General features: G+C 44.4%; 1 protein-coding gene across 1 annotated transcript in view; it reads right to left on the minus strand.

The window, feature by feature from the left end:
- The window catches only part of LOC124775656 (4-coumarate--CoA ligase-like 1), a 103,556-nt gene that overhangs the window by 9,735 nt on the left and 68,571 nt on the right, over positions 1 to 25,250 (minus strand). Inside the window, exons 7-10 of the mRNA XM_047250484.1 lie at positions 22,831 to 22,972; positions 15,948 to 16,047; positions 13,249 to 13,476; positions 2,681 to 2,846 (exon numbers count right to left, since the gene is read on the minus strand). Of these exons, the coding sequence (XP_047106440.1) occupies positions 2,681 to 2,846; positions 13,249 to 13,476; positions 15,948 to 16,047; positions 22,831 to 22,972 (636 nt within the window). The remainder of the gene's footprint in view (positions 1 to 2,680; positions 2,847 to 13,248; positions 13,477 to 15,947; positions 16,048 to 22,830; positions 22,973 to 25,250) is intronic.

The raw sequence follows: 25,250 nt of genomic DNA on the forward strand, positions 1-25,250 counted from the left end.
TTGCCGTATCTATAGCGTTAGAGAACTTCAAACGTATCACGTCATTCCTTAGTACTTCCGTATCCCACTTCTTTGCGTATTGATTCTTCCTGACTAATGTCTTGAATTTCAGCCTACTGTTCATCACTACTATATTGTGATCTGAGTCTGTATCTGCTCCTGGGTACGCCTTACAATCCAGTATCTGATTTCGGAATCTCTGCCTGACCATGATGTAATCTAATTGAAATCTTCCCGTATCTCCCGGCCTTTTCCAAGTATACCTCCTCCTCTTGTGATTCTTGAACAGGCTATTCGCTATTACTAGCTGAAACTTGTTACAGAAATCAATTAGTCTTTCTCCTCTTTCATTCCTTGTCACAAGCCCATATTCTCTTGTAACCTTTTCTTCTACTCCTTCCCCTACAACTGCATTTCAGTCACCCATGACTATTAGATTTTCGTCCCCCTTTACATACTGCATTACCCTTTCAATATCCGCATACACTTTCTCTATCTGTTCATCTTCAGCTTGCGACGTCGGCATGTATACCTGAACAGTCGTTGTCGGTGTTGGTCTGCTGTCGATTCTGATTAGAACAACCCGTCACTGAACTGTTCACAGTAACACGCCCTCTGCCCTACCTTCCTATTCATAACGAGTCCTACACCTTTTATACCATTTTCTGCTGCTGTTAATATTACCCGATACTCATCTGACCAGAAATCCTTGTCTTCCTTCCACTTCACTTCACTGACCCCTACTGTATCTAGATTGAGCCTTTGCATTTCCCTTTTCAGGTATTCTAGTTTCCCTACCACCTTCAAGCTTCTGACATTCCACGCCCCGACTCGTAGAACGTTATCCTTTCGTTGATTATTCAATCTTTTTCTCATGGTATCCTCCCCCTTGGCAGTCCCCTCCCGGAGATCCGAATGGGGGACTATTCCGGAATCTTTTGCCAATGGAGAGATCATCATGACACTTCTTCAATTACAGGCCACATGTCCTGTGGATACACGTTAGGTGTCTTTAATGCAGTGGTTTCCATTGCCTTCTGCATCCTCATGTCGTTGATCACTGCTGATTCTTCCGCCTTTAGGGGCAATTTCCCACCGCTAGGACAAGAGAGTGCCCTGAACCTCTATCCGCTCCTCCGCCCTCTTTGAGAAGGCCGTTGGCAGAATGAGGCTGACTTCTTATGCCGGAAGTCTTCGGCCGCCAATGCTGATTATTTATCAAAATTTAGGCAGTGGCGGGGAACGAACCCAGGACCGAAGACATTTTGATTATGAATCAAAGACGCTACTCCTAGACCACGGGTACTTGCTCATCTACGGTACGGCTATCTGTATCGCTGAGGCAAGCAAGCCTCCCCACCAACGGCAAGGTCCATGATTCTTGGGGGGAAGCTATTCATGAATATCCAGCGTGAAATCGACGACTTGCTCGACATGTGGAGGGAACCTATGCCGCCATCGATCACAGCCTGATATACAGCTATGTCCAGTGTGTGTGTGTGTGTGTGTGTGTGTGTGTGTGTGCTTTATACCACGGAAGACATTCTTGGAGGAGGAGGAGGAGATTAGTGTTTAACGTCCCGTCGACAACGAGGTCATTAGAGACGGAGCGCAAGCTCGGGTGAGGGAACGATAGGGAAGGAAATCGGCCGTGCCCTTTCAAAGGAACAATCCCGGCATTTGCCTGAAGCGATTTAGGGAAATCACGGAAAACCTAAATCAGGATAGCCGGAGACGGGATTGAACCGTCGTCCTCCCGAATGGGAGTCCAGTGTGCTAACCACTGCGCCACCTCGCTCGGTGACTTTCTTGGTTATCGATGTTTGTTCACCTAAAGTTATAGGGAGAGAGACGTTTCAACCAAGTATAGGGTACAAGCTATGTGTTATCATTATCTGTGAACAATCTAGTTATGACCAATTTAATATGACATGCCTGACTGAATGATGTAGCTCTTATTAAAAAGGCCATATGGTTGCCTCTCTTAAAAGTTAATGGCATATGTATTTTCCAGTGCGCTCCATGTGTATGTACAACTTTACGTACGATTCCTTGGAACGAAACCAGCCGATTCACAGTTGCACAGTGACCTAATACTGTGTTGTGCGCGAATGTGCAATCTAAGTGGTCCTTACACACAACTCTCTCTTTGACTCTATGCTATCTCCTACAGATTTTGTTAACTACAGTTCTATCTTTCCCTTCCCTTTGATGCACAGTGGCCTTTCTTGTCTCTCCCGGGTCTCCTTTGCTTTAAAGTTTCCAGCCTAGTTCAGCGAAAGCGATCCTGAACCTTTCTTACTACAGTTGCTTCTCAAAGAAATATAGCTGGATAGGTGCCTTACAAGAGAGTAGGCCGCCTTCCTTCTTAGCGAGCGCCTCCTCGCTACTCATCCCACGCCTGTGCCGCCTTCGCCCAGTAAGGAGGCGCACTTGGGTAGGAGCCGTGTTCACATTCCGTCCAGCCTTCCACATGTGGATTTCCGGTGGTTTCCCTAGACTAACTGAGGCACATGTATCAATGGTGCATTTGTAAAACTGACTTCGTTATTTTCGCTTCACATTATTGTCCTCCGTCAACAATGTCCTGGTCATCCATCATACAACAGCTATTAGCTACCCTTCCTTGTACTGCTCTCGCAGCACGACTGTCTCCTTGAAACACCCTAGTCTGGCTTACCGTCTACCAGCCGCTGCAACTCCTCAGCGGTGGCAGAGGCGCCGGGCCGCAGCACGACGAAGGCGGTGGGGTGCTCCTGGTCGGTGGGGTGCGGCTTCCCCACCACGGCGGCCAGCTGCACGCTGGGGTGCGACGTCAGCAGGTTCTCCAGCTGCGGCGACAGCACCTGTTCACGTGCAACACATTATGTGATTCTAAATTTCTAAAATGTAAACTTTCACGGCCAGAAGTGCCACAATTAATAAAATGTTCCGGACTGTTATGACGTGGTCGAGTAGATTTCACCTTAAAACCCAACGTTTCGTCCCCATCTGCAGAGGATGTTTTTCAGGGAGGATCATACATTCTTTGAATGTCCGATTCATACCCTGGCTCCACACGACCACAGCAAAATTCCGCAACGTGATTGGCCGTTGTCGATTGTCGTCGTTCTCTGTTGCTATCACACCATAGTCGAAGACTGGTATATCTGCTTCAGCACCGGAATCCAGGAATCATTGAATTTCAGGCCCTCTTCCTTCCGACTGAAATTCCTGGAGTGTTCCACAAACTCTATCACCCTCCGTATAACCTTTCATGGTGCCCGCTAGTGGCTGGCAGTACTTTAATCCTATCAAAACGAGTGTGTGAAAAGTATGTTCAGTCAATCTCTTCTCTTCTGTAATTGCCCTTGTTCTCTTCTAGACGTTTTATGGCAGCTTTTTTTCTTTTCTCTCTCTCTCTCTTTTTTTTTTTTTTTTTTTTTTTTTTTAGTACCGGCGCATGCCTCCTCTTAACCAAATGGAATCCTATAAATTCTTGCTTCTTCCAGCGGTTGGCGGGCATCCTTGGCCGATTTTAGGTGATTTTGTGTCTTCCAGGTGGGTTTGTACATTACGGTGATGTTCTGCTATTTCAAGGTTTTTGCTATGCGGTCAGTAAAATCCTTACTGGAGGACAGGGAAACTTTCGATGTCACCGGCGCTTGAGTATCACTATGATTTCTAAGCGGTGGTCTTAACGCTGTTTTCATGTCAGCGAAAGGATAAGCATTCTTGAGCAAAGTATTGGTGAGATGTAATTCTGCGGCAAGTAGCTCTAGTTCGCACATTTTCCTTACTCTGTCAGCCAACATTTTTATGGTGCCTCGCTTCCGTTGTGGGTTTTAATGTGAAATCCAATAGTCCACGGCATAATAACCCGGAACATTTTATTAATTGTTCTTTTAAATTTGTTATTTGCTGTCGATGGACGAAGACGAATCGCTGACATAGATCATGGACAGCGTAAGTTAATCGCTAACTACATCCGGGGACCGGCGACTACGCAAGTCGGACGTCTGGGGAACTACCAAGAGCACGATATAACCGGTCACTGAACAAGCAAATGTCAGTTTCTCTTCGGACAGCCTCCTCAAGCACATCTACGCACTGTGTCTGACGACATGGCCCTGTTACACCGGATTCTGCCGAATTCCTCGTCTCGTCCTGCTGTGCTGCCATAAAACTTTGTCAGCAGTTCTGAGCTACAGGTGACAGACTCTGAAACAGATTCACTGGATATCTGTGCTACCGTGTCAAATGTCAGGTGGAACAATCTGGACTTGCTCTCGTTATTATCGACTGTCACTGACTGTCACCTGAACTACTGGAACTTCAGTTGTCAATTCTTTCTACTACCTTTATGTTCTTACAGACGATGTTAGTTGTATTAACATGGGATGTCAAGTAATGTTTGCAATGGTAATTGTTTGTTTATCGCTTTAGGTTACAACATTTATCTTGTCCATTCTCGACGCTGAACATTGCGACTCGTTGCAATAGCGAACGATTTGTTTAGAAACAAATACCAGTTTCTTAATCAAGCACTTAAAATTTTTATTTCCCCATCGTCCATGGCATACACCTCATAAGATGGTGTGCATCTCCAGGATGTTGGCATAAAACAAAACATGCCTGTAAATTTTAGTAACCCTGCGAGACATCGATGTCGCTAATACGTTATCCATCTGCGAGACAGGTCCGACGCCCGGCGGACACACTGCGAGCTGCATAGCGTGAGGTCCCTGGTGACGGAGGAGTTCAGCTGCCGGACGTCCGTATCGCTATTTCAACCTTCGCAGTGTACTAGCACAGTATCACATGAGCCACACCAAGTGATCTTGCATTCGGAATGCGTAGAAGCCTTTTATGAGTTTCTGGAACCATAGCTGCAACAGACAACAGTACAGAACCAAATCGTGGAAAGGTCGACTGTGGCATCCAGTTCACATTGGACAGCATTAGTATTCTACCACCTCATGATTTTACTCAGCCGTAAATGTAATTTCACTGAATCGGCTGACGCTGCTGCCAAGGCTGCCGTCCTCGTAACTCAGCCCGCGAGTACCTATATTCCCTCCGATATGGTCTGCGTTTCCATCTGTCAGGAGGTGGTGTTCCTTTGGCATCGCCAATGGCCCTCCCTTCGCGGGAATAAGCTTCGGCTTATGAAGCCTCTTCCGGCACCTTGGACGACCTCCTCTCGGCCCTCCTGCCGGGAGGAGATTATTTTAACTCGGCTGCGTACTGGGCACTGCCTTTTTTAGCTATCGGCATTTTCCAAGTGGCGCTACCCCACCACTTTGTACACATTGCGCCCAAATTTTAACTGTCCGCCACTTCCTGCTGTAATGTCCTTTTCTTAACAATTAACGTTCCAATTTGGGTTTACCTTCTGATTTATCAGCCGTTTTAGCGAATGACTCGCGAGCTGTAACCGCGTTTTACTTTTTATCCGCCAAAGCAATATGGCAAAGGCCATTTAATTTTTAGTTTTGGACCTCCATTTCTGTATGTTTTTTTAGCCCTTTTTCCACGTGCCTGTTTTTAGCTGTCTCCGATTCTGTCCATTTGGACTGACGTATAGTCGTTTAACTTCTCTCTGTGTTCCTGTTCTATAGCTTCGACTTGGGCGTGTATGACCCCAGTTGTTTTTTGAGCCCTAAATCAAAACAAAACCAAAACCAAACTGAATCGTTAGAGTCATTGTGATACATTTTGCACGAGACCAAGATGTTCGTTCATACGCATTACGCGATACACATCTCTCCCTAGTGGAAGTTCTCCAAATCGCCAAGGCTTTTGAGATTTCACAAGTGGTATAACTAGTTTTGTGAGAATACAATTTGAAACGAGACTCGTCCGATCAGACAACATGTTTCCAGTCATCAACAGTCCAATGTCAGTGTTGACGGGCCCAGGCGAAGCGTAAAGCTTTGTGTCGTGCAGTCATCAAGGCTACACGAGTGGGCCTTTGGCTCCGAAACCCCATATCGATGGTTTCGTTCAATAGTTCGCACGCCGACACTTTTTGATGAACCAGCATTTAAATCTGCAGCAAATTTGTGGAAGGGTTGCACTTCTGTCACTTTGAACGGTTCTCTTCAGTCATCGTTGGTCCCGTTCTTGGAGGATCTTTTTCAGATCTCCACGATGTCGGAGATTTGATCTTTTACCGATTCCTGATATTCACGGTACACTCGTGAAATGGTCATATGGGAAAATCCCCACTTCATCGCTACCTCGGAGATGCTGTGTCCCATCGCTCGTGCGACAACTGTAGCACCACTCACTTAAATCTTGATAACGTGTCACTGCAGTAGCGGTACCTGACCTAACAACTGCGCCAGACACTTCTTGTCTTATATTGGCTATCAGAGTGCGAAGCATTCTCTGAGGTCATGACTCATTGTATGCAGCAAGAACGTTTCTGTTGCATTCACTACGACGTAGGCCTGTAGTGGCTTGATAAAAATATGGAGAAACGGATACTTCAACATAAATGCAGATGCTAGGCAAATCTGCAGGTTGCGCTGTTGTATGAGACTACGAACGGCACCTGTGCAGTGTCCTCAATGAGTTTGAAGTCTGAGTCGTGGTCAGAATAGTGTTCTGTGTAGTTTTGAGTGCATTATGGCGGAGTTCCGTGAATGCATATGTGAGAAAATTATTGGTTCTCGTATGGCGGTGATTTTGTAACCAAGGGGGCCGGAGTATTTGGTATTTCAAGAGGCACCGCGTCCAAAATTTATACCGCACACAGGAAAAGCCATCATCCGCTAAATCATAAAGCAAACGAAAGTGTGTTCCCAGAATGAGATTTTCACTCTGCAGCGGATTTTGCGCTGATATGAAACTTCCTGGTAGATTAAAACTCTGTACCGGACCGAGACTCGAACTCGGCAGAACTGAAGCTGTGAGGACGGGCAGAGCACTTGTCCGCGAAAGGCAAAGGTCCCGAGTTCGAGTCTCGGCCCGGCACACAGTTTTAATCTGCCAGGAAGTTTCGAAAGTGTGGTGTATGATCTCTGACAGACGCTCATTGAAGAGGACTTCGACGAAAAATAAAATGACGAAAGCTGCAAAAGTCACTGCAGAACTGAATGTCGCTGTCGCACTCGTGAACCCTGTCACTCCAGAACTGCACGTCCGCAGCTCGTGGACTAGTGGACAGGGTTGCTGTCGCTGTATCACAAGGTCCCGGGTTCGATTCCCCGCCGGGTTTGGGATTTTTCTCTGACAGGGGACTGGGTATTTGTGTTGTCCTAGCCATCATTCGTGACAGTGGCTAGATTAGACTATGTAAAAATTGAAGTGTGGAAAAAATTGATGACCGCGCAGTTGAGCGCCCCACAAACCAAACATCATCATCATCATCATCCAGAACTACACAAAGGAAGCTCCATAAGCAGGAAACTGCAGTGCGAGCTGGAATTCCAAAACCCCTCATCTGTGATGCAAACATTCATAAAAGGACAAAGTGGTGCCGAAGCCACAAAACCTGGATTATGAAGCAATTTCGTCGAATGAGTCTTGATTCACACTGTTTCCAATTCCTGGCCGAATTTACGTCCCAACAGTGAATCAGGGCGGGAGTTTCGTGACGATTTGGGTAGCCGTACTGTGGCCTTCCATGAGCTTCAAGGTTATTCTGCAAGGTCGCATTACTTCCAGGGATTAAGTGATCGTTTTGGCTGATCATGTCCATTCCATGGTACAATGTTTGTTCCCCAATGGTGATGTTGTGTTCCAAGACGACAGGGCTACTGTTCACGTAGCTCACATCGTCCAGGACTTACTATGTGAAAACGAAGATGTATTGTCACTTCGGCCGGCTGGTGTGGCCGTGCGGTTAAAGGCGCTTCAGTCTGCAACCGCGTGACCGCTACGGTCGCAGGTTCGAATCCTGCCTCGGGCATGGATGTGTGTGATGTCCTTAGTTTAGTTAGGTTTAATTAGTTCTAAGTTGTAGGCGACTGATGACCTCAGAAGTTAAGTCGCATAGTGCTCAGAGCCATATTGTCACTTCTTCCCTGGCCACCACAGTCAGTGGGTGTCAATATTATTGAGACCTTACAGTGTACTTTGGAGAGAAAGGTACGAGATCATTATCCGCCTCCATCTTCGTTACCTGAACTTATTACTATTTTGCAGGAAGAGTGGTATAAGATACCCTCGAAAACCATATACGACCTGTATTTATCCACTCCGAGAAGACTGGAAGCCGTTTCATGTAGCAACAGATTACCTACACCGTACTAGGCATGATAATGTGGTGTGTGGTGTTCCTATACCTTGTCCAACCACTGTACATTGTTACATACCACCTCCTCCACTGAAATGTTCACAGAACTCCCATTTAATTAGTCTCGAGGAGGAAGTACTTAATCAAAGATGACTGGTTTTACTGGTTCAGAAATAGATGCTTTAATTTAATGTTTGGTATTTGGTCTTAGTGTAGATCAACGTTTTCTACGCGTCATTTGAGGTGCCTTTGGTACCTTCGCGCATTGTGCTCCCAGTGTTACCCGAAAAATAAGCGCTGTCGACATCAAGGTGGTCAGAATCAAGGCAAAGCCTAAGTCTGGACAAGGATGATGGACTGAATTGGAAGTTCTCTTCCTGAAGCAATCATATAGGCATTTGCGTAATTCCAATTCTTTGTTGAATTTGTTGCTGTAAGGAACACTATCCCTCCAATGGCTCGATACAGATTAATTCTTTTGGTGCTTTACTCCAGTTATTTTAGTTGGGAATATTTGCGCATCTGTACAAATTTGTGTAACACGGCTAGTAAGCAGCCAGGTGACACGGTGATAATATATTCAACTCGTATTCGGAAATACGGCCGCTCAAATCCCTGCATAATCATCAAGATATAAGCTTTCCACAGTTTTCCTAAATAATGCAAGGAGAATACCAGGATGATTCCTTTGAATGGACGCAGCCGACTCGCTTCCCCATCTTTCTCCGAGCAGTGTTTGTCTTCTGTCTCTGATGATCCCATCGTTGACAGAACATTGAACCCTAACATTTCTTCCATGCAAATACAGAACTGTCTTGATTCTAGAAGGCATCTAGGTAGGTACAGCAATCTACGGTGAGATGAAGCCACATCAGGGACAGATTCTATTGCCTCCGAAACGCGAGCTCCATTTGCGCTAACCCTCATAAGTAAACTTATTCTTTCTGTATTAGGCGCGGTTCATACTGAGAAGATAACGATATGCGATACTATACGCTATGCAACTCGCGGTGCGACGCAGTGACGCATAAGCAACGTGCACCGCCGGAGCGCAGAGAAACGTAGCTGAAGCGCTTTAACTGGTCCACACTGCGACGACAGCGATACGACACCGACACGTATCTACGTCGTGAGGCCGGCGCAGTGTTCGTCGCTCCACGCTACTTGTGTCCTACGATACACAGCTAGGGACATTTCAAATCATCCTGTGTGTCCCAAAAAACTGTTTTACGTAAATGAAGCAAAGCTACATCCGTCTATGTAATTAGTTTCTCAGTAAAACTTTCCCTTTTCGCAGAAAAACTTAGAAACCTTTGTTATGGGATTCGCGCGTGTTCTCCGCTATGCAGTCTTTCTCATTCAATTTTATGGAAACTATTCGGTGAAAACGATTTCTCCGCACCTTATAGTCTAATATCTCAGTTTGATAAGGAACTGATTTCCTTTTTGTTATTGCCCATAATTACTGTGATACTTTGCAAATAAATAAATCACGAGGCATATTTTGAAGAGCCTGCAGTGGTGAATGTAGTCACTGGCCAGTTTCCGTTTGGTTTATTTTAAGGCACACATTGCTGCATACGGGATATGACTAACACAGCGAAACTGTTTGCAACGGCAGAAGAAGAGCGATACCTCTTTCCATTCTCGAGAAAATTCGTGAGATATATTGAAAGTTGGCTATGAAGCGAATAGCACCTACTCGCCCCACGCGAGGGTACTGCTGCAAGCTATGGCCTGTTAAGCGGAGTGCGGAGCAGCCTCGTGTCTCTCTTTTCCATATGCTACCGATACAAGCTGGAGCTGGAAGTGGAAATGGAAACACACTAAAATTAAAAGACACCAGGCGTCATCAGCCTATGATCCTGAGTGCATGTTTTTCAGCCTATGTTCCCTTACTTCAGGAAACTTTGTGGAAGGCATAATTGAAATCAGGCAGCTAAATTCCTGTCACTTCAGAAAGAGTAGCAGGAGGAAGCCGAGAAGGGCTACTTCCATTTCTTCAAATATGTTATCTACCCCAGCACAGAGTACACCATCCTCTCCTACACCATCTATGGTGTCCAAACTCACTTCAGATCCAGCCGTGTTTCTTCTGAGTACTCTTTAGCTGAATTTTACACTACTTTGCTAAACTGAACAGTTCTAGAAACACTATCCTAGGTTATTTAATTTGTAACCATGAAATAGACTTTCCATGGTGACATTTTAAAGGCATTCACACACTTTCGCCATCTTATTGTGATTAGTAGCGCCTCACCAGGAGACTTAGCAAGTCAGAAGTTACGTTCTGCTTAGTCAGAGTAGTTGATATGAATTGAAACAAAAGTTGAAAGCCGGCCGGAGTGGCCGTGCGGTTCTAGGCGCTGCAGTCTGGAACCGAGCGACCGCTACGGTCGCAGGTTCGAATTCTGCCTCGGGCATGGATGTGTGTGATGTCCTTAGGTTAGTTAGGTTTAATTAGTTCTAAGTTCTAGGCGACTGATGACCTCAGAAGTTAAGTCGCATAGTGCTCAGAGCCATTTGAACCATTTGAAAAGTTGAAATTGACTCATAGAATTCTGTAGAATTTGTGGAATTTTTCGTGTTGAGAGACTTCTTGAGAAACCACAGCGGAACCATATTTCATATTTATAGCACTGTACGGGTGCATCCAGTATTTGCTATTCTTCTTCAGTTTACTGACATTTAAGTAATAATAAGGCACAATAACGTCCTTTCAGAAGGGGTCATGATTGCAATTGAAACATAAACGTGATTCGTGCTTTCTTGTTCGTTGTCGTATGGCGAGTCGCATCGCGTATCTTATCGCATCGCGTATCGAATCATCCTTGTGTAGATGCAAGTGTCGCACGAATAAGGTAACGTCTACGCGTCTATCTCTACATTCAGTGCAACAGACCGGACAGGCAAAGATGCACTGAGCAGTATACAAATACACTCCTGGAAATGGAAAATAGAACACATTGACACCGGTGTGTCAGACCCACCATACTTGCTCCGGACACTGCGAGAGGGCTGTACAAGCAATGATCACACGCACGGCACAGCGGACACACCAGGAACCGCGGTGTTGGCCGTCCAATGGCGCTAGCTGCGCAGCATTTGTGCACCGCCGCCGTCAGTGTCAGCCAGTTTGCCGTGGCATACGGAGCTCCATCGCAGTCTTTAACACTGGTAGCATGCCGCGACAGCGTGGACGGGAACCGTATGTGCAGTTGACGGACTTTGAGCGAGGGCGTATAGTGGGCATGCAGGAGGCCCGGTGGACGTACCGCCGAATTGCTCAACACGTGGGGCGTGAGGTCTCCACAGTACATCGATGTTGTCGCCAGTGGTCGGCGGAAGGTGCACGTGCCCGTCGACCTGGGACCGGAGCGCAGCGACACACGGATGCGCGCCAAGACCGTAGGATCCTACGCAGTGCCGTAGGGGACCGCACCGCCACTTCCCAGCAAATTAGGGACACTGTTGCTCCTGGGGTATCGGCGAGGACCATTCGCAACCGTCTCCATGAAGCTGGGCTACGGTCCCGCACACCGTTAGGCCGTCTTCCGCTCACGCCCCAACATCGTGCAGCCCGCCTCCAGTGGTGTCGCGACAGGCGTGAGTGGAGGGACGAATGGAGACGTGTCGTCTTCAGCGATGAGAGTCGCTTCTGCCTTGGTGCCAATGATGGTCGTATGCGTGTTTGGCGCCGTGCAGGTGAGCGCCACAATCAGGACTGCATACGACCGAGGCACACAGGGCCAACACCCGGCGTCATGGTGTGGGGAGCGATCTCCTACACTGGCCGTACACCACTGGTGATCGTCGAGGGGACACTGAATAGTGCACAGTACATCCAAACCGTCATCGAACCCATCGTTCTACCATTCCTAGACCGGCAAGGGAACTTGCTGTTCCAACAGGACAATGTACGTCCGCATGTATCCCGCGCCACCCAACGTGCTCTAGAAGGTGTAAGTCAACTACCCTGGCCAGCAAGATCTCCGGATCTGTCCCCCATTGAACATGTTTGGGACTGGATGAAGCGTCGTCTCACGCGGTCTGCACGTCCAGCACGAACGCTTGTCCAACTGAGGCGCCAGGTGGAAATGGCATAGCAAGCCGTTCCACAGGACTACATCTAGCATCTCTACGATCGTCTCCATGGGAGAATAGCAGCCTGCATTGCTGCGAAAGGTGGATATACACTGTACTATTGCCGACATTGTGCATGCTCTGTTGCCTGTGTCTATGTGCCTGTGGTTCTGTCAGTGTGATCATGTGATGTATCTGACCCCAGGAATGTGTCAATAAAGTTTCCCCTTCCTGGGACAATGAATTCACGGTGTTCTTATTTCAATTTCCAGGAGTGTAAAATCTGAGGGCAAGAAGGTAAGGGGATATTTCACTGTGTGGTCGGCATGGAGAAACATGAGTCGATTGAAGCGTATTTGTTACAAACGTATCCTGTGTAAGTATTCTCTGTCCATTACGTTTACAAAGGTGGAGTGTATTAATTACTCTGTAACGTACTTCTGCGGACCGTTGATTCGCTAGATCAAAACCTTCAGCAAACAGCCCTGATTAGTTTCTGAAACAAAATGAGTGATGCTCGAGGGCGGACGAGGCAGTTACACCGACGCCCCCACAGACGCCGAAGCCAGCCTCTCAACGACCGCCGACGCCGCGCGGTCGCGGGTGCGGACCGTGGAGAGAACGCCTCGGGGGGGAAGGGGATTTAGGACGGCCGCCCGCCCTCAGGAGCTCAGTTCGTCAGCGCACCTGACGATGGCGACATGTCTGATCGCCGAAATATTGTGTCCGTTGGACGCTATGGACCGGCAGTACATCCGTGAACCGTTCGAGCAAGAAATACGCCAGGAGAAGTTGAATGACAAAATGAGTGATCTTCGGAATCGCGTGGAAATCCAGCAAATCCTAAATGTGAATGCTTGGATGGGCATTTGACTCCTGGTCTGATGCGCTGTTAGGAAGATTGCTATGGCGTAACATGTGAGGAGTGCGTCGGTACTCACGTGGTGTCCCCTGAACTTGATGAGCTGCTTGACGCGGTCCACGACGTAGAAGTAGCCGTCGCGGTCGTAGCGCACGACGTCCCCCGTGTGGAACCAGCCTTCTTTGTCCCAGGCAGCGGCAGTCGCCTCCGGGTTGTTCCAGTAGCCCAGCGCCGCCGCGGGGGACTTCACCCACAGCTCGCCCTCCTGCTCGGGACCCACCGGCTCCTGCGTCTCCAGGTCCACCACCTGGAGAAATAACAGCACGCGTCTTTCAAGTGCGAGCCACCGTTAGTCAGGGGATCTAATTTCATGGAAAACTGAGGGTGTTATTAACGTCACTCACGAAAATGCACTGGTCTCCTATTTATGAAAAAATGCTAACATTTTTCGTTTTTGGTTGTTCCTAGTCAAATAAGTAGCTCGACAGCTCAGTGTACGTGTCAGGCGTCAAATCCAAACATGTGGGCTTCAGTATCTCCATTTGGTCGTGGGACTTATTTCCTGTCACTTACCGATTCTTGCCAAGCAATGTTACGCTGTGGTTAGCAAACTGGACTCGTATTCATTGGGAGAATAACGGTTTAAATCTACGTCATAGGTTTCCCTAAATGGCTTCTTATACTTTCTGTTTTCCTCTCCGTAAATCCCCTAATATGAGTTTGTGCTCCGCCTCTAATCACATCATCGTCGACAGACCGTAAAACCTTAATATTCCTTCCTTATCGCTTCTTCTCGTCTGGTAATAATTTGTATGCGTGAAAAATGCCGACTTGTACCATGTTTCTGAGTCGATGTTGGACTGTAGGTCCGACCCTACTACTGTCTCGTTAAGTCAGTTCTAAATTCAGAGGAAGGCAAACGCATACCTCCAACAGGACCACAAGATAGTACTCTCCATAATACGGATATTATTTGTTGCTTTTTCCTTATCACTCGAGATGCAGTTACATAGTTATTTATTTTGCATGTACAGAACTTAGGTAACACAAAATAATAAAAATGTAATACAAGAAGTAAAAAGAAAATATTTCATCAAGCGTTTCATCGGTCACAGTTGCAGTTCATGTGCTTGGCGACTAGTTTCTAACCAACTGATTCACTCTCAAGCATAAACTAATGAGGCACCTTACGTTAACAACAAACATCAAAATTGCAGTACACTCATCTACAAAGTAATCGCAAATGATTGTCACAGTCAACATGTGTCCACTTAGCAGGTCAGTTTGATTCTGTTTTGCTATGTAGTTACATGTTGATACTGACAGTCCTATGCGATTACTTTGCTAGATCACGAATTACCGTTTTGATGTTCCTTATTGAGATACGCAACTTTAAGTTCAACTTCAGTAAGTGAGGCTTCATAATGAACCAGTTGGTTCGAAACTAGTCGCCGAAGAAATGTAATGCAGTCGTGACAGATTTATTAATAAGCGCTTCATGAAATACTAAAAATGGTTGCTGGTATCGAATCAACAGAATGTTGAAACTGTGAAAAAGGAATACAATACATAGTGCAATAGTCTTACAAAACTCTGTTTTACTTTTGAGATAATTTCCGTTTGTTCCTCAGCTACACTCAGGAAAATTGAAATTATTGCACCACAAAGCAGCATTTCGACTTTTTTCGGATTTCGTGCAGATATTCATCATATAAAGGGTATTAACGCCTAAATACACCTTCCACTCGGAATTTATGTCCATCATCATCACTATGGGATGTGACCACCAACAGGTACAAATACACTCCCACATTCTTTGTACCACGAAAGCAAACAGCCTCCGAAGATCGTCAACAATTTCTTGGCATGCCTGAAACACATCCTGTAGAAGTTCATTAAGATTTCTGTCTGGAGGCTGGTACACGAGTACACGTCTTCCCACCACTTGGCAGATGTTCTCTACGGGTTAAAACCCAGATGGAAGGGGAGACCAAGCAAGAATCTGTACATTCGTCGTGACGGTCTTCCATTATTCTGCTGCAATTGCCATTTGATACCTCGTTTTGAAACTTATGACAACTGGGTTTACCATTCTTTCCATACTGACGAGCATTCAGCCTCCTTTCAATATTTTCGAAAGGCTGTTGTGATCTGTAATAGCTCTCCGGAGCACAATTATAGGAGTTAGGCAGGCACGTGTCTCGAGAGTCACGGTCTTCTGCGACCTTTCGCCACGCCGTCTCCTGACATGTCGGCCACGATCTGACCGACACAAGTATGACTCTCTCGTGATGAACAGAACAAACTGTGATACGCGCAACTCTATCAGCCTGTTAAATGTATCTGTTAAAGACCCAGGCAGAATGCAAAAGCAACATTGGAATGAGTTTTTCACCTGAAAAATCGTAAAATTTTGTTATTAGTTCAACAATTTCTTCTCATTCCACTAACAGATTTTCAGAATGTGAAATAATAGAAAACAGAAATGGCAAAGTATGCAATATAGCTACACAAGGAGTGTATACATCAACTATACTTCTGACTATAATATTTAACAGTAATTTCTGTCCAGTACTTTCATACTTTATCTCTGACTACACATATTAGATCTAAATCTATCAATTCACGATTCCCGAGACACAATGAAATTTTGGTGAATAGAGGAGTTGGTAACATACTAGAAGCTATCAAAAAAAGTTCTGTAGGGTATAACAGCTTCACTAGACTTCTCCAGACGAAGTACAAAGTAAAACAAATGAACGGAAGCATAAGAATTACCTTGGCTTCCACGTTGAAGAACAGCTTCCCTGAGGAACCTGGTGGACTAACACTACCGGGTTGAGCACCCATGACGACAACAGCCTCTGTCATGCCATACCTGCAAAGAAAACACTGACGTCGCGATAAGCTCTTATAGAGTACAAGATTAATAACTTTCAGAATCTTTATCTTAATATAACCTTTACCGAAAAATAAAATAATATTTTTTGGTTGATTATCACACATATATAATATTATCGGCTTCGACTTACAGCCTTTACAATTGTTGGTATGTAACGGCTCTTGATATCAGCTTACACATCAAACTGAAGATAGATATTGAATGAGTCATTTATGAAGTTATATAGGCGTAGCAGATTTCTGTAAGTGATTCACTAAACAAAACGTAGCTATGAATCAGAAGACTTCCTCGTGGCTATTTCAGAGAGCTATTCAGGGTTAATACCTCTGCTGAGACGAAGCTACCGAGGAAAGAGGAGGTCGTGAGTCGCGAGACCTCCTAGAGGCCATCGCCACGACAGTCCAGTGCAGACATCGAGGCTGGATGGTGTGTGTCCGAGAAAAGTGCACCCGCCGGACTTCCACGTGCGTCCGCGTCAAAGATGTACGGTAAACGGCTCCATTCGGAAAAACCGCCACGGCCAGAGTAAACTGCCATAAGCAAAAATGTGCTGACGTCTGAGGCCACGGTCAATTGTCGCAGATTGTAGCAGCGTGCAGACGTCCACAATGAATTAAATCAGCTGCCAGTTAAAATCTCGACAACAACAGCCGGTGTGCAATCACACTACTACAGAACTATCGCCTTTCTAGGGGAATAGAAGTCACTACACAGGGCGTGTTCCTCTACTCCCATAGATCCGGGCACAGAGGAAGGACCATCAAAACATGGAGAAATGCCGCCGTGATTTAGTGGCAGACCTGAACACATCATTATTGCTATCGTCCATATGAATGGCGACCAGTCTTCAATATTCAGATAGGCCGAAAATCTATATCTAAAACTAATTACAATTAGTAACAAAGAATTGTAAAGTTTCGACAGTAGATAGTATTTAATTGCGTGAACACTTGCCCGAGTGTCACATAACAAAACGATGACGAATCTAAGTAAAAAATTTTATTAGAACCCCAGATAATCAGAGAATAAAATTTCGGGACAAGTTTTCTTCTTCTTCTTTATATACTAATGCTGTATCCGATCACATCTGCTCAGTCTTCTCTAACTGTTCCAGTATGAATCAAGTCCCCAGCATTTCTTATTCCTGTCCACTGTCTGACGTTGCCGAGCAGTGACAGCCTCCTGCTACCAGTTTGCCTTCAGTCTTCCCCTCGATTATAATTTGTATCACATGACCTAAGTAAACTGTTTCTTGCGTCTGATTGTGGTTAGCAGTTCTTGGTCTCTTTTTACTATTCTTTAGATCTCTTCACTTGTTTTCCTTGTTGTCCATGGAACTTTAAGGAAACCTCAATATAACCACATCTTGAATGCTTCTACCTTGTTCATAGTGTTTACTTTCAGCGTCCATATTTCTATGTCATTCGAAAGTACTGAGCACACATATCTCTGAGATTAAGATCAAAGTCAGTAGTTGTAAACATTTGTTAAATTTCATAAATGTATTGCGGGCCTCCTCTATTCTGCATCTGATTTCCATGTCGGACGACCAATTTTTGCATAATCACGTCCCTAAGTAGTTGAATGTACTCTCCCTTTCTAAGAGTTCATTGTTATGCATTAGGTCTATATTTTTATGTTCGTTTGAACTGCGAGTTACTATTATAAATTTTGTGTTTTGGTGTTGATACTGGGGCCCATATACCTATTGTGTTATCCCACTGCAGTAAGAAGGTCTTGTAGGCAGTTCATCTTAACAGCGATTAAGACTGTCACCCGCATATCTTAAGCTGTTAATCTATATCCCATTTATTTTGATTCCAATCTCACGGTCTTCAAGCGACTCCTGGAGTATACGATCTTAGTACGGATTAAAGAGGAGTGGTGAGAGCACACATCCTTGTCCAACTCCTTTACAGATACTTTGTGTTTCGGTCACTTGACTTCCAATTTTAACCACAGCTGTTTCAGTCCAATAAAGATTTTCTATGCAGCGAGTATCTTTTCCGTATGTGTCAAGTCTCCTTAAAATTTGTAAAAGTTTATGGTGTTGCACTCTGTCAAACGCTTTATAGTAATCTGTGAAGAACAGCATTACATCCTTTTTCATAGCATATCTGAACCAATACATGAATTGCTACCAATGTTTCTCTCGTACCGAAAACCCCCTCTATATCCAAATTGCGAAGATCCCACATCTCTTTCAAACTTCGCAGTGATTCTATATTGAATGAGCTTAAGAACTATCTTTAGAGTACGGTTTATTAGGCTAATTAGTCTGTAATCTCCGCATTTTGTTGCATTGTTCTTCTTGAATAAAGGAATGATGTGTGGCATCAGCCCTTTATCAGGAAATTTACCCTTATTACAAAACTAATTAAATACTTTTTGGAGAACTAACGTACTGTTATTATCTAATAGATCCAGCATTTCAACTGGTATCTGATCTAGACAGACTGCTTTCCTATCTTTTGCCGTTACTATTGTTCGTTTGATTCCGACATTTGTGATGGCAGGACCCGACTGACCACCGTCAACTTCATTTTCTAGTTCTGGTCTTTCATCTGCAAAAAAGACTGTTAATATAGTCCTCCCAGATACTTTTCTTTTCCTGACCGTCCTGTGCTATTTCTCCTTAGTCATTTACTGTATTTGAACTTTTTTTACGATATCTACCATCCGTTTTCTTTACCGTCTTATGCAAGCTGAAGTCGTCGTGTATTTGCTGCAGTCGCTCCAACTCTTCACATAGTTGTTTCAGCCAGTTACTTTTTGCTGCTCTAATCTCCATTCTTATGACTTTCTGTGTGTCCATATATTTTTCCGGGATTGTTTCGCTTCTATACTTACTTTTTTCAAATAATTCCAGAATTTCGTCTGTTATTTTTCCATTTCTTCCCGTTGGCTGTTTATGTTATTCCCTCTTCTATTTGTGGTTTGGCTGTACCTATAATCCTTTCCCAGATTTTTGTGATTAACCTGTTTGGGATACCTTCATCTTTAATCCGATCGTATTCTTTTTTCGTTGTTCTGTATGTCTCTTGTCATTCGTAATTTTTATTTTTTCTATTAGTAGGACAATGAAGGAACGTCGGTTCCCGGACAGGTACATACCCTCCTCACCGAGGTTGTAGAGCGCTTATTAATCAGAATGTAATTCTGTACTGTACTTTACTATTTTTTCACAGGATGTAAAACAGATATTTTTTGCAGTCATCGTTCTGGCAAACCCCTAATACTCTGAAGAAAACCCAACATGATACAGGTTGTAAAAAAAACGGCCAGTTAGAACTAACAACTAATGTTTGTTATTTCTAGAATATCTGCCTGATTGATTATGATAGTGCCTCGCACAGCCCGTTCAGATGGTCGCAGTCACACGAGTTAAGTGACAAGTACACGATATTTTCAGTTCATCGACTTCTCAGAGTGCATATCCCTCAGTACACTCGATTACAGATCAAGTACCTGTAAGTAGAGGATCGCTGCAGGTTCTGGCACAAGAGTCAGTGATATCAGCATTAGCATGATGACGTCAGCGTCGACTTTCCTAAAATCACTGGAGCCTGCAGTCGCCACTCAAACGATGACATCATTCCTGGAATTTCCTTCCCAACCCTTACACCTCCTTCCCCTCCTCCCTCCTCCTTCCCTTTGACAAATGGCAACACAGCAGTTTCAATTTTTGTCATTTGATTGCGTGAACACCTTTATTTACCTACTTATCGTACGTATGTCCAGTATGAAGTGCCGCCAGCAACAGCAGCAGTGATCATCTACGAAGCAGAAGACTGCCAGTAAGTATTCATCCATCCCTTATTATTCTTATAATTATTATTGTGTGTGGAGAAGGAAGGAGAAGGAAATCAGCCGTACCCTTTCACAGGAACCATCCCGGTATTTGCCTGAAGCGATTTAGGGAAATCATAGAAAACCTAAATCAGGATGGTCGGACGTGGGTTTGAGCCTTCCCTAACCCGAGCTGTGCTCTGTCTCTATACTTGGTTGCGGCTTTGCTATGAAGAGAAACGGAAGTTCCTGCCTAAACCAGTGCAGGAGCCGCAGCAGCAATCACGGTCCGCAGGTCTTTTCGACCCCCGAGATAGTTGGCGCAGTGGTTAGCACACTGGACTCGCATTCGGGAGGACTACGGTTCAAACTCACGTCCGACCGTCCTGTGATTTCCCTAAATCGCTACAGGCAAATACCGGGATGGTTTCTGTGAAAGGGCACGGCCGATTTCCTTTTCCATCCTTCTCTAATCCGAGCTTGTGTTCTGTCTCTAATGTTCAGTATTTATGGTACAAGTGGGACTATATCTGGAGTGTGATGGAATATAAAGAGACGAAGATAATTGATGAATATGTCACATGTTGTACTCCGACTGACGTGCTTGGTCGTAAGGTGTCAGTAGTAGAGATGCTTGGAGAGGCAACGCTAGAATTAACTTCATGTGACACGAACATACACCTAAAACTTTCATTATCAATTGCAACGGACTAACTGGCACCAATATGAAAGAGGGGCACACATATGTGTGAATAGGACAGCAACATGGCGTCACTACAGCACGGCAATGAAACTAGGGTGTGGTTTGCAGGAGATCAGATGAAGGTATACATATTTATATGTGTTTGTCTCAGCTTTTAGCCACCCTTCCGTGTAGTGCTTACGTGTTCCTATTTTTACTGTAGGTGCAACTGACTTTGAGCTGGCACAAGCCGTAACGCCATTTTCTAGTCAGGACCCGCCGGAGACGAAAACGGTCGTTGACAAGTGGATAAGTCAGTATGACTAGTTGTTGTTGTTGTTGTTGTTGTTGTTGTGCTCTTCAGTCCAGAGCCTGTTTGATGCCGCTCTCCATGCTACTCTATCCTGTACAAGCTTCTTCATCTCTACGTAACTACTGCAACCTACCTCCTTCTGAATCTGCTTAGTGTATTCCTCTACGATTTTAACCCTCCACGCTGCCCTCTAATACTAAATTGGTGATCCCTTGATGCCTCAGAACATCTCCTAGCAACCGATCCCTTCTTCTAGTCAAGTTGCGACACAAACTCCTGTTCCCCCCAATTCTGTTCAGTACCTATACATTATTTATGTCATTTACCCATCTAATCTTCAGCATTTTTCTGTAGCACCAAATTTTGAAAGCTTCTGTTCTCTTCTTGTCTAAACTATTTATCGTTCATGTTTCACTTCCATACATGGCTGCACTCCATACAAACACTTTCAGAAAAGACTTCCGGACACTTAAATCTACACTCGATGTTAAGAAATTTCTCTTCTTCAGAAACGCTTTCCTTGCCATTGCCAGTCTACATTTTATAGCCTCTCTACTTCGACCATCATAAGTTATTTTGCTTCCCAAATAGTAAAACACGTTTACTACTTTAAGTGTCTCATTTCCTAATTTAATTCCTTCAGCATCACCTGATTTAATCTGACTGCATTCCATTATCTTCGTTTTGCTTTTGTTTATGTTCATCTTATATCCTCCTTTCAAGACACTGTCCACTACGTTCAACTGATCTTCCAGGTCCTTTGCTATCTCCCATAGAATTACAATGTTATCGGCAAACCTCAAAGTTTTTAATTCTTCTCCATGGATTTTAATTCCTAACCCAAATTTTTCTTTTGTTTCTTTTACTGCTTGCTCACTATACAGACTGAATAACATCGGGGATACGCTACAACCCTGTCTCACTCCCTACCCAACCACTGCTTCCCTTTCATGCCCCTCGACTCATAACTGCCACTGCAACCTGGTTTCTGTACAAACTGTAACCCTTTCGTTCCCTGTATTTTACCCCTTCCAGTATTTCAGTCAACATTGTCAAAAGCTTTCTCTGAGTCTACAAAAGCTGTAAACGTACGTTTGTCTTTTCTTAATCTATCTTCTAAGATAGTTCGTAGGGTCAGTATTGCCTCAAGTGTTCCAACATTTATACTGAATCCAAAATGAACTTCCCCGAGGTCGACTTCTACCAGTTTTTTCCATGATGGTAGAGTTTTGTCAAGGTGGGTGTACCAAGGATATCAGTAGCTCTAATGGAATGATATCTACTCCTGGGGCCTTGTTTCGACTTGGGTCTTTCAGTTACCTGTCAAATTCTTCTCCCAGTATCATATCTTCCACTTCATCTTCATCTCTCTTCCATTTCCATAATGTTGCCCTCAAGTACATCGCCCTCGTATAGACCCTCTATATACTCCTTCCACCTTTTTGCTTTCCCGTCTTTGCTTAGAACTGGTTTTCCATCTGAGCTCTTGATATTCGTGCAAGTGGTTCTCTTCTCTCCAAAGGTCTCTTTAATTTTCCTGCAGGCGGTATCTATCTTACGCCTAGTGAGATAAGTCTCTACATCCTTACATTGGCCCTCTAGCCATCCCTGCTTAGCCATTTTGCACTTCCTGTCGATCTCATTTTTGAGACGTTTGTATTCCTTTTTGCCTGCTTCATTTACTGCATTTTTGTATTTTCTCCTGTCATCAATTAAATTCAATATCTCTCATTCTACCAAGTATAATGATTTACACTTTCATGGAGAGCTTATGATGGGTGCACGTTTTTTTCTTATTTGTTGAGGCAACTGAAGGTAGTATAGCTATGAATGTGAATGTCTCATTGAACAATAAAATGTCTAAATATATGTAATATATCCTGAATGACGGAAATGATGAGTAGCTTATATCACTTGTTAGCATTAGCAACCCCAACGTAAGTACCAGAAATTATAATTGTTATTGAAACCTCACCGTTCCTTCCCAGAAGTGCTGAAGTCATCTGGAGGTGGACTCGCCACACCACCAATCTTAATGAACTGGCTGCTGAAAACACCATATGCGGTAGTCCCATTGTACCAGCACAGGCCGATGATGTGCACATCATCACCCCAGGCTGGAAAATCACACTGTTTACCACGTGCAGTAGCCTCTTTGCCGTGGCTACAGTCATCACGCTTCCTGTGGTCAGCTCTTGTGACTTTGTGACTTCAGTCGCCAACACTGTATGCGGCAGGCCTGTCACCTCAGAATGAATCATCAAACCACATGGATTATCAACTTTGGCACGTCTGCCACGGCCTCCATCACGTGGGACTCTGTCAATCCGTCCTGGGGCGTGAGATTTGCCATGCTCACTTTTCGACTGATCATCACGCACTGTCCTGGGTCTAGCCGTAGTAGAAGTCACCGAGCCCGTCTTGATAATGAACGCCAGGTGAATCACACAGCTCCATTAGACTACTCTGTGATTACTGTTATTTTCAGGGATGATAATCTTGCAATGCCACATTGATAACACTAATACGATGTACAGAGATCTGGCAATCTTTTTGTATATTTGCCAAGCAGAGTTGGAACTTCCTGAAATCGTCAACAGCCAGCCGTATCCCAACATCACGTGAAAACCAGTTCTGGGCAGTGAGCTGATGTCACCCTTCCAATGAGGGCTGCTTCAGAGAAAAGCATTGCTGAAATTATGGTGACGGATGGCGCTATATCATGGGGCAAGTCAATTGTTGAGTGATATTCAACTTTTAACGAGAACTTCATACTAAGCTGTTCTTCCGATATGCAAAAAAGAGGGCCTGGAAAGGCAGTCAGCAGTGTACTCCAGCATGACATGAACTCCCTTGTGTTTGATCCAGTTAATGGAAGGGTCGAGTTTCATCCATCTTCCAGAAGACATTTCCCCTAAAAAGGCATGTTTAACATCTAGAATCTGGAGAAGGGTGATAAATATTGCTTCGCAGGGTCGCTTCTGGCATGTGAAAGGAACTACCCAAAACTTGCGTATCATACAGATACGTACAAGACAGCTAAAGTCCATGAGCATATTACTTTGAAGGTCTCTCATTTCCCATCACAATCCCAGACCTGCCAGTATTCAGTTCAAATTTATGATCTGGTCATAAGTAAAAAAAAGAAAGTCAAAATATTTGAAGCATAAAATAGTTGGACTACACTTTTCCAAAGTAGTGGTTCAGCGTCCCAAATATATGGATCTACTGTTATTCTTCAAAGGTGAGAAGCATCGCTGAGTCTGGGTCAAGAACATGTCCTGGCTACTTATCTCAAAAACTAAGTAAAAATAAGGAGATAATGTATTTTTGCCATAGATGTCTCAATTCCCTCCCTATGAGTGATCATTTATAAACACATTTGATTCATTGTTCCAGCCAGAAACCAGTACATCTGGAAATTCGCACTGAAGGTAAAACGTTCTTAAAGTTTAAGAATGCCCACTACCCGGAATGCTATCCTTTCGTTGTATACACTGAATTTCGGTGCTTACTTATTCTTGTGACACGTTATGTTGATCCCAGAGCCTGTCACAGCACTTTTACAGATCGATATGTACATTATGCAACACTATATCGTGTTTTATGCTCTTACGGTTGCACTTTTAACATATTCAAATCATACCTCGTGAATAAATCTGAAAGATGATTTCTCACCGTGCTTGAAAAACTTGCTTTGAGTGTTGTTGTCGGTTATGGTAAAGAATACAATGACCAAACCGCAAGGGAAAGATGCCTTATATGAGCAGGCGAATATAATATTTGTGAGCTGCCATTGGATAGAAAAGCAGAAAATCCAGGCAGAGATCACTGTCGTCTAATGGGAAAGTTCTGCATTGCAGCGCACAATGTATGAAAGTTGAAATACTAACTTCCACGACATACCGTATATCCACCTTCTTCCATAATTTGAGTGGGTATTATGCTCACTTGGTTGTTGACCACTTGGATGATGTCACGTTGAAGAATGATAACGTCGGTGTCGTATCTGACAATGTAGAAAATATTTCATTCACCAAGCGAATCACATAAAGAATAGCGCTACACTTCCTGGATTTATTATAATTCATACACGCACAGCTTCAAAAACTTGCTGTGACAATGCATCAGAAGGATGTTCATATCACTAGGGGGATGATGTAAAGTTTCTGCTTGTGACGAAGGAGGGAGTCTTTCCATATGATTAACTGGATTTTATGAAGTGACTCTGTGAAATCACGACATAACAGCATTCACCAGCAAAGCCACAGGCTGCTGTAACAGATGCGGAGTATCAGCACACGGTGATTGTTGGGCAGGACTACAGGATCTCTGATTTAGACGGATATGTTAAATTGTAGATGGAGACAGATGTGCATTACCTCGCAGGCATTT

Source organism: Schistocerca piceifrons, chromosome 2, assembly GCF_021461385.2.
Source record: "Schistocerca piceifrons isolate TAMUIC-IGC-003096 chromosome 2, iqSchPice1.1, whole genome shotgun sequence".
Lineage (NCBI taxonomy): Eukaryota > Metazoa > Arthropoda > Insecta > Orthoptera > Acrididae > Schistocerca > Schistocerca piceifrons.